The 16424-nt window shown below is 40.9% G+C and overlaps 1 protein-coding gene across 6 annotated transcripts in view; it reads right to left on the minus strand.

Moving 5' to 3' along the window:
• frmpd1a (FERM and PDZ domain containing 1a) overlaps nucleotides 1-16424 on the minus strand; it is a 122974-nt gene that overhangs the window by 51382 nt on the left and 55168 nt on the right. For all 6 annotated transcript variants that reach the window (XM_080188620.1, XM_080188618.1, XM_080188622.1 and 3 more), the window contains 4 exons: nucleotides 14109-14211; nucleotides 11959-12004; nucleotides 5007-5111; nucleotides 1223-1318 (listed from right to left, as the gene is read on the minus strand). In XM_080188620.1, the coding sequence (XP_080044746.1) occupies nucleotides 1223-1318; nucleotides 5007-5111; nucleotides 11959-12004; nucleotides 14109-14211 (350 nt within the window). The remainder of the gene's footprint in view (nucleotides 1-1222; nucleotides 1319-5006; nucleotides 5112-11958; nucleotides 12005-14108; nucleotides 14212-16424) is intronic.

Genomic DNA, 16424 nt, shown 5'->3' on the forward strand with positions numbered 1-16424 from the left:
CATCCAAAACCTGGCTGCCTATATCCTAATGCGCTAATTCCTGTTCACCCTTTACCACAGTGCTTGGTCAACATTGGCTCCATTTTAAATTTCTCATGCTTGATTTCAAATCACCCCATGGCTTCACTCTCCATATTTCTGTAACCTCCTCCAGATCTACAATCCTCCAAGAAATCCTGATTCTTCCAATTCTGACCTCTTTTGCTTCCCTGATTTTGAGACGCTGTGTCATTGGTGGCCATGCCTTCAGTTGCTGAGGACATATTTGGCTCTGGAATTCCCCTAAACTTCTCTGCCTCCCTACCTCTTTTTCCTTCAAAAAAGGGGGGCAGGGGGATGCAGTGGAACGTCCTGCAAAATCCCACCCAATGTTTCAGGTCCATAACCTGTCATTGTAACTGAAAAAAGTTAGTGATATAACACATTTTAAGTGAGTTCTGAGGCAAAGAAAACAGTGAGGGGAAGAAATAACAAAAGTGGTTCCTGATGGGTTTGGTAGGCAGGAGAGATTAAAGGAATGATGGCACAAGGCAAAATGGGATGGTGCTGGAACAAGTAACAAAGCGAAAGAAGGGTCTAACTAATCTCAATCACACTGCCAGTTCCTTGAATTTGAAACCATTCATTCAATGGAAGCATATTTATCAATCATACTCCCAGAGGAATGATAGAATTTGTGAATCTAACCTTAGTCACATGATAAATACAATTCAGACACAACATTACTTAAGTATGTAAAGTAGCCTATGGCAATTTCCATGGTCAGTTAAGGAATCTGAGTTTATAAATTTTGTAATTTTAGGATAAAAACATCCATTGAATCATGTAATGGCCATGACCTGTTAAAACCTTGTGGCTATCAAATAGAAATTTTGACATTACAATTTGCAATGTTAAATATTAACAGAAACGCACAACAAAAATTGTGACAACAGGAAGCTTGTGAAGAAGAATGCATGGCCCTCATCAGATTTTCAGTGATGTTGATAAGGACAGAAACCACTACTGCTGTGTCTCTCCTACTTCTGTGTCAGTGATGCTATTTAAGCAGCAACAGAATAAGTCAGGGAGATGAGATACTTTATCATCTGTTAACCATATTGACAACTGTCTTGAGATTCTGCATTCTGTTTTTTCCATGGTAGATCAATAAAATCAATCAATAGAATTCTTACAGGACAAAATCTACAGAGGGGAAACCTCACAGCAGAGTCTTTATTACCTTCACTGTTGTATTTTTCTCAAATCTAAAGGCTTTGGTCTGTCCATTTTCCAAATACACCTTGAGAACATTGGGCATGAAAAGAAGTGAGTTACCCTGTGGGGAGAACAAAGCACAAATTTCTCAGATTATGTATTGCAACAAAGAAGCAAAATCACAATACAACAATCTCCACCCCTTATCTCTGCTGCAAATGCTAGAGGGTTAGGGGTGGGTATTGGAATAGGGGTGGTGGGGCAGTGGGTGTGGCAGGGGGAGGGCTGCCAGGGGGAGGAGAGGGGACAGGAAATGGGACAGGACCCTGTACCATCACAATTCCGCCTTGTTTTGAGGAAGGTGGGAAATTCCAGTTGCGCTCATGCGTTGCAGACAGATCACTGGTCCACCCACAGCTCTCCCACAGCAATGGATGGGAAATTCTACACAATATGCCTCCAATGGCTCCATGTTGACTGAGAGCTGGTGTACTGGGCCTCCTGGTGTACTGGGCCTCCTGGAATTTTGGGCTGCCCTCACCTAGGTAACCAGGAAGCTCCTGCTGTCATATTGTTCCAACCATCCCATCGGGAGTCTCACAGGACAGCCAAAAAAGAGCTGCACCTGACAAAAAGATGCATTGGGGTTTGTCAGGAAGTCATCTCAAATAAGGCTCAGAGGAGGCAGTACTGAAGACAAGGAATTGAGGTGAGCGGAGCTCCCTGTGCTTGTTTTTTCAGCACTTCCAGCCTCAGGGGTGCCTGATGTTAGGACTGGAGGTTAGAAGTTTCAGTGGCAGTCATACAGTTGTTCATGGTAAGTGAGAGTAGCCTTCACAATTTGGCCATGCTGAACATGTGGGGAGGCTGCTACATCATGGGGAGGCAGTGGTGTACACAGTGAAAAGTCTGACAACACCAGGTTTAAGTCCAACCGATTTATTTGATAGTAACCTCACTAGCTTTCGAGGTTTCCCTCTTCTTCAGGTAAAAAGTCTGGTGTTGTCAGACTTTTTATTGTGTTTACCCCAGTCCAACGCCGGCATATCCACATCGAGGCAGTGGTACGTCATTGGACTAGTAATACAGAGATCCAGGATAATGCTCTGGGGACATAGGTTTAAATTCCACCACAGCACATGGTGGAAGTTAAATTCAATGAAAAATCTGGAATTTAAGGTCTAACAATGACCATGAAACCATTGTCAATTGTCACAAGAATCCATCTGGTTCATTAATGTCCTTTAGGAAAGGGATTGACTTTGAAATGGTCTAAGCAAGCCACTCAGTTAAAGGGCAATTAGGGATGGAAAATAAATGCTGACCCAGATAGTGATGCCTACAACTGTTAATATAAAAAATAAATCTGAAGTAATAGCACAAATGAGAGCAGCCACCTTGGCATGGGGCAGTGGGCATCCAACATCCATCCCAAAACTGTGCATGCTGAGTTTTGTAACCTCAAAAGGAGGAGACACCAAGAGAAGTGATCACCCACAGATTCCACAGATTCTAATGGTATCAAAGGAGGTCCCTGGAGGGTACAGGCCTGGTTCCAACATAATTTCCTTGAGTAGCTTCTGGTCAATTTAATCTTCCCAAAGATGTGGAATCACAATTCCTTAAGGCTTACAGTTTTGGACTCAACAGATTTGCTGCCCTGCAGTGACTGGAACTTTTCAATAACAATATTAAATTGGCGCTCAACCCTCACTAGGGACTTTAGGAAAACCTTAAGAGTAGAATTCCCATTTGCACTGGCCCTTGTTGTGGGTGAGAAAGGGAAGAAATTAATCAGAGGCCCTTCCTGGCAGATCCTTGCCCACTTATACAACTATTCTGGTCCCCTGAAATCATCTTGTACCAAACATTGGAACTTCCCATCCATGAAGAGGTGGGCATTTTGTTACAAATACAAAATTTATAAGATCTTTTTGGGACTGCCTTTTCAAATTAAGGTAATATGGAGGAAAGATGGGATCATGTGACTGGCTCTGAATTCTGCCCAACAATAAGCCTTGGTAGTTTGGTTGTTAAAGGTTGGGGGGGCTCAGGTTGCCTTACTGGGCAGAAAGAGCTAGATGTTCACACCTGTAGACAATGGTAAGAGCAGTTGTGCTGACTTTGGTTAGACTATTAGTCTCCAAACCTCACGGTTCATACTGTCAGGTTTTATAAATGGTTATACTTTGAACTGTGTAATTCCAAGACCAAATATAGTTGGGGGCTAGATGATAGCTAATTAGCATTCTACCTTGATATAAGACTCATGTGATTCACATTGCCATGAAGATGAGTTTTTAGAGGGGAAAGATCCATACAAATTAATTGTGGTATTGGGTTACAGTTTTGTGAAGATATCCTCAAAACTTCACATACAAAAGCCAGTCTGTAGACATCTAAGACACAGAGCGAGAGGAGGAGATGGAGGCAGCTAGTCCTGTACCTGGAACAGAAATTGCTGACCATTTACTCACCATGCAGAAACAAGTGAGAAGCTCATGCTCAGATTAAAAAAGATCAAGTTTGTGAGAGCTTAAAGGATTTGCTTAGCTTGGACTAGAAGAAAAGAATCTCCAGTGTAAACCACACAGTGAAAGGCAGCTCTCAAATTAGAAGTTACCGGGCTGGGAAAGGAAAAAGAAACAGGCCATCAGGAGAATAACTTTGGATTGGTTCTGGGAGAATGAAGTGTCTAATGAAGGGAAGAATGTAAAGTACAACTGTAGCAATAGATCTTCAGTCATGCTAAAAGTTAAATAAGGAGTTTATTTTCTGTAACTGAGTATATGTTGCCTACAAACAGTGCTTAATTAATAAAAACAAAGAAGTGGAAAGACTCAGCAGGTCTGGCAGCATCTATGGAGAGAGAGAATTTAATGCTGAGTGTGTATGACTTCTTCAGAGTTGATGGATATGATACATTGTATAGTTGGAGAGGGAAGTAGAGAAGGTGTTCTCAATACATAAATGAGACCATCATTACAATGTGGCATCATGTGGTTGATATCCTGGCCAAAGCCATTGTTTAGTTTTATATAATCAGCAGGCAGAAAAGAACTAGTCACCTTTTTAACTACAATTAACTTGGTGCATCTATTTTGCATCAAAACAACATGCAGGCACTGGTCGAAGTGCTGCGAAATCGGCCTCTAGTTGAGCTGGATATGTCATGTACTGGAACAGACCAAGCTTGTTAAAACAACAAGGGACTCAAAGGCTGGTAGAAAAATGCTTTCATATGCCAAAGCAGAAAAGTCACTGATTGTTCGGTATATGTTTTCACATAAAACATCAAACAAAATCTTTGGGTATTTCTTGGTATTTTGGATAATCATAAAGCTCACAGACAGACTTATGACTACATTACACTTCCATGTTCAAAATTACCCCTTCTTGTAACCCTTCTTGGTAAGACTGTCGATAAAAGGGGGTATCTGTATTGGAAGGGTATCCACCAATATTCCCTCTATGCAAGTTTGCTATGCAAGACCAACTTGTTGAACCATGCAGTCCCTTTAAGATGGGGAGCAGCCACTTATACACATGTCCTATAGGAAACATTGCTTGAGCACGGTCTCTTTGCTCCCTGCTTGGTACATTCCTGATTGTTGCTTGTCTACCCATCAATCCCTGATGCTCACTCTGTGGTTCTAATCCAGCAGATCACAACACAGCAATCGGGCATCCAGTGTTCTATAGAAAAAGATAAAAGGTGCCCAGTCTAGAAATAGGCTGGGACTTTTCCAAGAATAATGACGGTCTGTCTGAACCCATTAGTAGGCTAAATTCCTGTGGGAGCCACAAACCTGTGCGTAGCCATTGACGATCACTTCCTGAGCAAAGCGCACTTTGACTGGGTTGCTTTTCAGTCTGGCTCGTTTTTCTTCAGTAATAAACGATGACTTGGGCCCCTGAATATAAACAGAAACCATTACATTTCAACCACAGCACTGATATTCAGCATTGACAATGTGTTGTACCAAGACAATCCCTGATGTTCTGATGCTTAGAAATTTGATTACAAACTCAAATGGAGGTGCAAAGGATGGAATGCACCTTGCATATATCTGACTATTTGGTCTCAGACTGCATGTTAAATTGCTGCCCACTAAAACTAGCCAGGAGGTCAGTGCTAGGCACACTCCTAGGACATGCCTCTAATGTCAAAAAAAGCTCATTAACCTCACCATGGCTGTCAAAGGTATGAATACTATCCTCACTCTCTGCTCCACCTTCTCTGCCTCCAGGCTTACTGCTCACAATGCTTCCCTTCACCCTGTGATAATCATTGCACTGCACTTAAATCTACACCCTTCACCTCAAATTCACACATCTCCATTATTTCAACCATCACTCCCCCACATCTCACATCTTACACACTACGTATCAATTCTAACCACCTAAATATGCTAATATCCTCCCTTTCCTCTTGCAGGAGAAGATTGGTCACAACTCAAAACAGAAGGCTACCAGTGAAGGAGGCCAACTCTGCCAACATATTCCCTCCCCTATGGAAAAAAATCATGCAGATCATCAGAGTCAGGGGCGGAGTCATGGCCAGAGTGAAAGACAATGCCAAAGGAGACCTCGTACAGGGTTTCCTCACATTTCATCTTCTTAATTCCTTCTTCTCTCTCACCATACACACTCCATATGACAAAGTAAAACTACAGCTCAAAAGTATGTGTGATGCATCACAGAATGGTCTTAAGGACGTGAATGGTGCTATATAATGTAAGGTAATTTTTTCCTTTTTTTGCCCATTTTTCTTAAGATACTTCTGGTTCATTGGCAATTTTTTAGGAGTTAACCTTGAATGACAATTCTTAATATGATACTTTAGCCAATGTGCAAACATGACATCAATTTAGCAGCATGACACCTCCATGTTCTAAGATTTTTACCTGGATACGAGTTGATTTTCCTTGCCAAAGTACATACAAAGTCAAGATCCAGTGTAACTTTCAGGAGAGGCAAGAGCACAGGGTGAAGGCAATGGATCCAGGATGTCAATAATTATTCCTTACAAATCATCCACGTTGTCTTTATTTTGACATTTCCATTATAAATTCCATAAGACCACAAGACATAGGAGCAGGATTAGGCCACTTGGTCCACTGTGTGTACTCTGCCATTCAATCTGATATTTTCTCATCCCCACTCTCCTGTCTTTTCCCCATAATTCCTGATCTCCTTATTAATCAAGAACCTATTATCTCTGTCTTGAAGACAGTCAATGACCTGGCCTCCAAACTCCCCCCCATCTCTGTTTTAAAGGATCATCCCTTTAGCCTGAGGTTGGGCGTGCTGTTTCAAGTTTTTCCTACTCGTGGAAACATCCTCTCTACATCCACTCTATCCAGGCCTCATAGTATCCTGTAGGTTTCAATAAGATTTCCCCTCATCCTTCTAAACTCCCAATGAGTGCAAACCAAAGCTCTTCATTCCAGGGATCGTTCTTGTTAATCTCCTCTGGACCCTTTCCAAAGCCAGCACATCCTCCCTTAGATATGGGGCCTAAAACTGCTCACAATATTCCAAATGGGGTCTGATCAGAGCCTTATAGAGCCTCAGAAATACATCCCTGCTCTTGTATTCTAGCCCTCTCGATATGAATGGTAACAAGCCATTTGCCTTGCTAACTGCTCACTGAACCTGCACGTTAACCCTAAGAGAATCTTGAACAATGACTCCCAGGTCCCTATGTGTTTCTGATTTCCTAAGCATTTTCCCATTTAGAAAATAGTCTAAATTCCTCCTTCCAAAGTGCATAACCTCACACTTTTCCACATTGTATTCCATCTGCCACTTCTTTGCCCACTCTTCTAACCTGTCCAAGTCCTTCTGCAGCACCCCTGATTCAATACTGCCTGTTCCTCTACATATCTTTTTATCATCTGCAAACTTACAACACTGCCTTCAGTTCCTTCCTCCAAATTGTTAATGTATATTGTGAAAAGTTGTGGTCCCAGCACTGACCCCTGAGGCACAACACTAGTCACTGACTGCCATCCTGAAAAAGACCCCTTTATCCCCACTCTCTACCTGCTGCCAGTCAGCCAATCTTCTACCCAAGCCAGGACCTTACCCATACCACGGGCACTTAATGTATTTAACAGTCGCCTATGCAGCACTTTGTCAAAGGCCTTCTGGAAATCTAAATAAATCACGTCCACTGGTTCTCCTTTATCTAACTTCATTGTTACCTCCTCAAAGAACTCTAACAGAATATGTCAGGCGTGACCTTCCCTTGACAAAACCGTGATATTTTATCATGCACTTCCAAGTATTCTGCAATCTCATCTTTATTAATGGACTCTAAAATCTTGCCAGTGACTGAAGTCAGGCTAACCGGCCTATAATTTCCCACCTGCTGCCTCCCTTCCTTCTGAAACAGTGGTTTTACATTAGCTACTTTCCAGTCCTCTGGTACCCTCCCTGCCTCCAGTGATTCCTGAAACATCACCACCAATACCTCCACAACTTCCTTAGCTATCTCTTTTAGAGCCCTGGAGTGTAGTCCATCCGGTCCAGGTGATTTATCCACCTTCAGACCTTTCAGTTTCCCCAGAATCTTCTCCTTAGTGATAGCTAGTACACTCACCTGTGTCTCTGATTCTCCTGGAGCTCTGGCATCCCACTGGTGTCTTCCACCGTGAATGATGCAAAGTAACTATTCAGTTCCTCTGTCATTGCTTTGTTTCCTATTATTAATTCCCCAGCCTCATTTTCCAGTGGTCCTTTGGCTATTTTTGCCTCTCTCTTACCTTTTATATATTGAAAAAAACTCTTCCTATCTTCTTTTAGATTAGTAGTTAGTTTACACTCATATTTCACCTTCTCCCCCTTTTTTTTTAGTTGCCCTCTGCTCGCTTTTAAAGGCTTCCCAATCCTCTGGCTTCCCACTAATCCTTGCATTTTGTATGCTTTCTCTTTTGCTTTTATGTTGTCCTTGACTTCCCTCATCAACCATGGATGCCTCGTCCTCCCCTTAGCATGTTGCCTTTTCCTTAGGATGATTTTCTGTTGTGCCTCCCCAGTAACTCTCAAAAGCTCCTACCATTGCTGTTCCACTGCCTTCCCTGCTAGGCTCCTTTTCCAATCAACTCTGGATAGTTCCTCCATCATGTCTTTGCTGTTAACTTTATTTAATTGCAATACCATTACATTTGATTCCGGCTTCTCCCTCTCAAACTGCAGGGTAAATTCTATCATATTGTGGTCACTGCTCCCTAAAGGTTCTTTCATCCTAAGTTCCCTCATCAAGTCTGCCTCATTACACATCAACAAATCCAGAATTGCCTGTTTATCTTGTAGGCTCTGTCACAAGCTGCTCCAAAAAAAATCTAGAAACATAGAAACCCTAGTACAGAAAAAGGCCATTCAGCCCAGCGAGTCTGCACCAACCACAATCCTACCCAGGCCTCACCTCCACATCCCTACCTATTTACCCACTAATTCCTCTAACCTAGGCATCTCAGGACACTAATCATGCTAATCAACCTAACCCGCACATCTTTGGATCTCTTAGATATTCCACAAATTCCTTTTCTTGGGATCCACTCCCTATCTGATCTTCCCAGTCCACTTGCTCATTGATGTCCCACATGATTATTGTAATATTGTCTTTTTTATATACCTTTTCTATCTTCTTACTTATTTTCTGCCCCACATCCTGACTACTTCTAGAGGGCCTGTACATCGGGGTCTTTTTACTTTTGCAATTCCTCAACTCTACCCACAGAGATTCTATGCCTTCTGATCCTATATCACTTTTTGCTATCGATTTAACTTCATTCCTTGCTAACAATGCAACCCCCTGCCCTCTTTGCCCATCTGCTTGTCCTTCCAATAGGACATTTATCCTTGGATATTTAGATCCTAGCCCTGATCCCCTTGCAGCCACGTCTCTGTGAAGCCCACAACATCGTACTGGTCAATTTCAATGTGCGCAACAAACTCATTTACCTTGTTCCATATACTGCGCGCACTTAGGTACAACACTCTCAATCCTGCATTGACCACCTTCCTTCTCACAGTTGTCACCTTTTTTGTTCTGCCTAAGGTTAGAATCCTGCCACCTTCTATACTCTTGGTTCTATTACATGGTCTGGAAATTTTACTAACCTCTCCTAAGCCATCAGCTCCATTAATCTGCACTTCTATTCTCTCTTTTAACTTTGATTTTCTATTTCTCCACCTAACTGAACTCCCCCCACTTTAGTTTAAGCCCTATCTACAGCCCTAGTTATATGATTCACCAGGACTCTGGTCTCAGCACGATTCAGATGGAGACCATCTCTTCGGGGCAGGTCCCCTCTTCCCCAATACTGGTGCCAATGTCCCATGAATTCAAACCCATTCCTCCCACACCAATCTTTGAGCCACGCATTTACCTCCTTAATCTTATTGACCCTGTGCCAATTAGCTTATGGCTCAGGTAGTAATCCAGAGATTATTATCTTTTCAGTTCTGATTTTTAATTTAACTCCTAGCTGTTCATACTCCCTTAGTTCCTTTTCTACCTGTCATTGGTACCTACGTGGACCATAACAGCTGGATCTTTACTCTCCCACTCCAAATTCCTCTACAGCCCAGATGAGATATCCCAAACCCGAGCACCAGACAGGCAGTACAATCTTCAGGATTCTTGATCCTGGTCACACAGAACAGTGTCAATACCCCTAACAATACTATCCTCAATTACGACTCCATTTCTTTTCTCTCCCCCACTTGAACGGCTCCCTGTACCACCGTTCTGTGGTCAGTTTACTCATCCTCCCAGCATTCTCATCCACATAAGGAGCAAGAATCACGAACCTGTTAGACAAGTTCAGGGACTGAGGCTCCTACACCCTACCTCAGGATTCCTCTATCTGCCTCAGTCGCAGCCACAACCTCCTGTCCTCGTCCACTGGCCCAATTCAACATAGTTAATCTAAGGGGTGTGATTGCCACCTGGAACACAGTGTCCAGGTATCTCACCCCCTCCCTGATGTGTCACAGTGTCTGAAGCTCAGAATCCAGCACAATGGATTTATATGTATGGATTTATAATGGAAATTGCCGATGTAAATATGTCAGGCTGTAAGTACATTCTCTTGCCAGTGGTGGCACTGCAGTGGCAGTACAGTGTAATTGTAGCTAGCATCGGACATTTCCATTAAAAACAAGGACGTACAAATTGATAATGGAAATGTTGACAGGAAACTTGCACAGATGTAAAACTTTTAATATATTATATGAAAGATATTACATCTACATTGTGTTGAAATCAAGATCCATTGCCCTAGTTCAAATTTGTTTCATCATATTTGAAATAATTTGACCACAAAAATGTAGAGACAAAAAAATTCACAGAGAAGCAACCAGCTGTAAAAAGGAAAGGAAAGGATTTGCATTTCTGTAGCACCTTTGAGAAACTCAGCTTGTCTCAAACTGCATCTCAGACAATAAATTACTTTTATTTATAGTCACTGGTGTAACATAGGAAATGCAGCAGCCACTTTAAAAACAGCATCATCTCAGGTTCCCCTTCAATTTACACATCCTGATTTGGAAATATACCATAATTCCTTCATCGTTACAGAGTCAAAATACTGGGCTCTTTCCCTAACATCACCGTGCAACTACTTTCAGCACATGAACTGCAGCATTCCAAGAATGCAGCTCAGTACCATCTTCTCAAGAGAAAGTAAGGATGTGCAATAAAAGCTGGCCTTGTTAGAGATGCCCACATCCTGCAAATGAATTAAAAGAAAGCAGGGGGATAATGTGACAATCTGTTTTAGTGATATTGGTTGAGCGATAACTATTGGCAAGGACGTCAGGGAGAATTTCCCTTCTCGTCTTCGAATTGTACACGCTATCTTTTATGCGTATCTGAGAGAGATGTCTAGGTGTAACAGTGTAGTGCTTCCCCTCTGTAAGATACTAAAATTCATCCAATGTCTACTTATAGCATGGAGTTACATCCATGAAAGAAAGCAGAAGCTTCAGTTGACTATTCTGGCTCCACTTTAGGAAATGCTGAGATAAATTATTTATATTTCCACTTGCACCTTGTTTAGCCTGGAACCTCTTTTGATTGTGTGGCTAAAACACAACATCACACAAGGCAAATATCCATCGAAGCATCAGTTGACTGCTTCTTAACATGAACTGGTGGAATCTGGGTCACTCTTGGATCAGAGTTCAGTCTCATCAAGTGCTCAGTGAAAATAAAGCACCTTCCAACTCTGACACGGGTGGCTTGCTGTAAGCTGACTCCAGGAAATTGGGAATGCTTTCCTCCAAATGCAATGAATGCTAGGTCAATTGGACTGAGCTTGATAGATTTTTATTGGTTATGTGATATTAAGCAAAGGTGAGTAAATGGGGATGAGAAATAGATCAGTCATGATCTCATTGACTGGAAGAACAGGATGAAGGGCCTATCCCAGTTCCTATGCCCTGGTATTGTGTAGATATTGATGACACCAGCATACATGTCAGTTATTGATCCATCATACCTGCAGCTAAGAGGAGCATCATGTTATTCAATGCTGCCAATTCAGGGGTCCAATGAAAGTACTTAACTTCTGACTACACACAATCTATGACATAAATGCAATATCTCTTCTGGATTTGCTCTGCTGTGCCAGAATAACTTTGATAGAAAGCATAAACCCCGTTTACAGCAAGACAAGAGAAGGAAGTTTGTCCTGTCTACCATAACAGAATTGAAGAACTCTGCTAAATTAAAACAGTTGTACTTACTGAGGTATTTCGAAACACAGTGACTGTTACTGTGTTACCACATTCCCTGCAACAAACAATTCAAAAATCATTAAAACTGTAAAAGTACAGAGCAAAGAAAATAAGGGCTGGTAAATCCTGCAAAATTGAGCTCTTGGTATGGAATCTTATTTACCGGATGAAAATATCAGCAGATCCCAGACTTAAATGTAACAGCAGCATGTACCAATATGATTTATCCTAGTCGACCTACCTCACTCAGCCTGTCCTTCAATTATGCACTTACACATTGGCTTCATCACTAGAAGGGTTTTTTGGTTCGCAAAGGCACCAAAGCTGCAATATAAATCCAGAGCTCAAACTTCCACCTTTAAGCTTGATCAAACCCAGATAGAAGCCTGAGGCAATATAAATCAAGAGTTTAAAACTCATCCAAGGAAGGACACTTCAGATGATCGTAGAATCCCTACAGTGCAGAAAGTGGCCACTCGGTCCATCAAGCTGACTGACTCTCCAAAAAAGTATCTTACCCAGGACCTATCGCCATATCCTTATATATTTACCATGGTACTCCATCTAATCGGCACATCTTTGGACTATGGGAGGAAACTGGAGCACCCAAAGGAAACCCACATGGGGAGAATGTACAAACTCCACACAGACAGTGACCCAAGGATTGAACCCAGGTCCCTGGCGCTGTGAGGCAGCAGTGCTAACCACTTTGCTATCTTGCGGCCCATCAACAATCATTATGTTTATGTATATGGCTCATGAGAGTCCTGCCTCCCACTTGATTAGCATTTATATTTAAATTTGAACTGCAATGAGGACTTAGACACAAATGAGAGCCCAGTCTCACACACACTGTTGGGCGGTCCAACCAGACAACAGATGACATACAATTTGACTCAGTCGATACTGTTTTCACTAGTTTCACCCTACCTAAGACCTTTACCAGAAAATCAACCAGCATTATTTCATGGTAATGTTTACTGAGCAATTCTTTAGCAATGCTGTCCACCTCTGCACCAAGTCTCAGAGCTGGGAAGATTGGTCAGAGAACAGAGGCTTCCTGTTTGATGAATTCAAACACTAACTAAATCTTGTTAAGGTTCATGAAATTTGCTGTCACTCCCTAACCAATACTCAAAGGTTTTAAAAATACTCTTCTCAATTGTATATACAGCGAAATACACTGTTATGGAAGTCATAGTCTACCGGATTATTAATATTGGGCTGTGCATATACAGAGAACTTGGCTAGCTATGCAAAAAGGAACACAGATGTTCAAACAATGGAGTTATTAAACTGTGTAATGGAGAATGTTCAATTGTGTGTAATAGAGAGTATTCAATTATTTGGAATGGGGAGTATTCTATTCTGTGTGTAATGGAGAGTATTCAACTGTGTGCAATGGAAAGTATTCAACTGTGTGTAATGGAGAGTATTCAATTGTGTGTAATGGATAGTATTTTATTCTGTGTGTTGAATGAAGAGTATTCAACTGTGTGCAACGGAAAGTATTCAACTGTGTGTAATGGAAAGTATTCGGTTGTGTGTAATGGAGAGTATTTATTCTGTGTGTAATGGAAAGTATTCAACTGCGTGTAATGGAAAGTATTCAACTCTGTGTAATGGGGAGTGTTCAATTGTGTGTAAAGGAGAGTATTGGAGAGAATTATATTCTGTGTGTAATGGAGACTATTCTACTCTGTGTGTAATGGAGAGTATTCAATTGTGTGTGTGTAATGGTGAATATTCAACTGTGTGTAATAGTGTATTAGGTTGTATGCTAATTCAACTGTGTGTATAACGGAGAACTCAATGTATGGAATGTTGCATATTATAGTACACTGGCTGTGCAGCAAGTTCTGCATGAACTATTGTATAACCTAGGAGATACCAGGTACTGTATACAATCCTGTTGATAGCCTCCCTGTAGAGCACAAAGCAGAGAGTTTTGTGCAACTCCTTCATCAAAATTAGTTTGTTGCTAACATAACATCTTGCATTTATATAGCACGTTTAACAATAGTTAAACTTTCCAAGTCACTTCAAAGGAGTACAGGATTTAACACTGAGCCACAAAAAGATCTAAGGGAATTAAACATTTTAGTTAGTGGTAATTATGAAAACTTTCTATTGACTGTGTATGTGAAAATCACCCTCACCTGATAATATTATCGATGTGTTCCTGGGAAATAGCCTCTAAGGGTATATTGTTAATCTTTATAATCTGATCTCCTGGGAACAGCTTCCCCTCTGCTGGACCACCTAAGGAGCAAAAGAAGTCATCATATTTTTGGATGTCCAAATAGTTATTTCTCATAAAAAGAGACAAAAGAACTAGAAATACATCGGCATGTATAAGGAGCAAAAAACAAATAATGTTTCATACATTTCTTACAACTAGATATCTTTCTGTCTGACTTTTGCCTCATCAAATTGTCCATAAAGTCAAAAGGGACTTGTGACTTCCCCAAATCAAGGGACAGAGGTGGATGATACTTGATTCTGACTTTCTTATGAAAAAATTGTGAACAGAGATATTGTCAATTAAAATAAGGAATGCCAGGCATGTTGAATTATTTTGCATCAGTATTTTGAAATGGAACCAAAGGTCAGCATGACAGAAATCTCAAGGAAATTAATATTGAATCAGGGACAGGAACTCACCAGAATTAACCCAAGCAATGTAACAATAATGGAGAAAACAAACACACGAAAGAGTGACAAATCCCCAGGACCAGATGGTATCCATTACAGAGTTTTAAAGGCAGTAGATGCGAACACTGCAGATGTCCTAACTATGATTTTTCAAAGTTGAAGGACCTGTCCTTTATATTAGAAAATTGCCCATGCCACTCCACTGTTTAAGAAAGTAGAGAGAGGAAAACCAGAAACTTATAGATACGTTCACCCAGCAACTGTTAATGGGAAATAGAGCCTATAATTATCGATAGAGACTGAACGCTTCAAAAATGTTCAGCTGAATAGAGAGAGCCAATATAGGTTTGTAAAGGGTAGGTAATTCCTGACAAACCTGATTGAATATTTCAAAGAGGTGACTAAAGTAGTGCGCAGGAAAATGTCTATGGATGTTATTTATAATAGACTTCCAAAGTTGGCAAAGTCTCCCATAAGAATGTTATGATCCTGTTAAGAACATTAACATTTAAAGAAAAATTCAGAATGCCCAGCAATTATCCAACAGGACTATACAACAAAGGGTTTGTACTTTTAAACAAAATACAAACATTATCGTGTATTAAAAATGAATCAAAGTAAGTCTTATTAACTTAACACTATAGCTTTAGAAAGACTCATACTATAAAACTCAACTTTACTTCTTCCTCTACTTCCCCCTCCCAGCAGTTCCCTTATCTTATGAAGTCTAGAAACTTTTCCTTGGACCAACCCAGTCTTCCACAATTTACCTTAATCCTTCTGAGTATTTCAACTATTCCTCAACATGCATATTCTATGGGGATCCTTCCATTAGCTTTTGGCTAAGCAATCCTCAATTTTTTTTTACACACCTCACAGCTGTGAACTCTTCAGTTCCATGTCCTGGCTTAGGACATACAAAGGCTGATTTTTCCCAGTCTGCTCCCCCAGTTTCTGTACAGCTTTGTCCAAGCTAACTATTCAAGGTGACTGCTTTCTGCTGCAAGACTCTGTGAGAACAGCTGTAGATTTCTTCCACTAGCTGCAAGCAACAGCAAATTTTCCAGCTGTTTTCCCTCATGAAATCTAAACTGCACCGCCCACTTCTGTCAGCAAAAACACAGATAGATTAAACTAAAGGACCTTCTAACCAAGGCACTATCCTGAATCATCATTTGTATGATAATCTTGCATGCTTTGGGATGATCTAACCAAAAATGCGCTCAGGTTATTTTGCCTTTAACATAACTCTTTGCTTCTGTAACCTATATGAATAATTTATATCTCTAATGGATCTAATTTACCTCTCTCCAAGTTGCCTGGCTCCATTATAGTCTTCGAAATGGATCATTAATTGTTCAAATTTTTCATTATTAACTCTGACATTATAAAATAAACAAAATTGGTTTTTAATTGTATTTAACACCAAGCCTGTTTGAATTGCATTTACTTCAGGGCTGTTTATCCATTTCTCAATAAGATGCATCCATTTATCTACAGTTAAAAACTTAATTCCAAAAACTTTAAGTTATATTCGAAAACATATGAGTTGAAATTCCCAGCATTCACTTGCCACAGCTGCAAACTCTCCCAAGAGGGTTATAACGAGATTTGTAGTTGCATGATGTCGGTTTGACATCTTCACTGCCTCCCTGTCGATGCAGTAATCAGGTCCATGCTCTGAAGGTGATGCAGAAAAACAACTTTGCTGGTTGAGAAATCTAGTGCTTGGTGGCATGGTCTAAAAATCAGAGCCAAAACTGAAGTATGGAGACATTTCTGCCTGCAAAAAGTCACAGATCAAATTGTGGCCTTTGGGG

Source organism: Carcharhinus amblyrhynchos, chromosome 5, assembly GCF_965287045.1.
Source record: "Carcharhinus amblyrhynchos chromosome 5, sCarAmb.v2.hapA, whole genome shotgun sequence".
Classification (NCBI taxonomy): domain Eukaryota; kingdom Metazoa; phylum Chordata; class Chondrichthyes; order Carcharhiniformes; family Carcharhinidae; genus Carcharhinus; species Carcharhinus amblyrhynchos.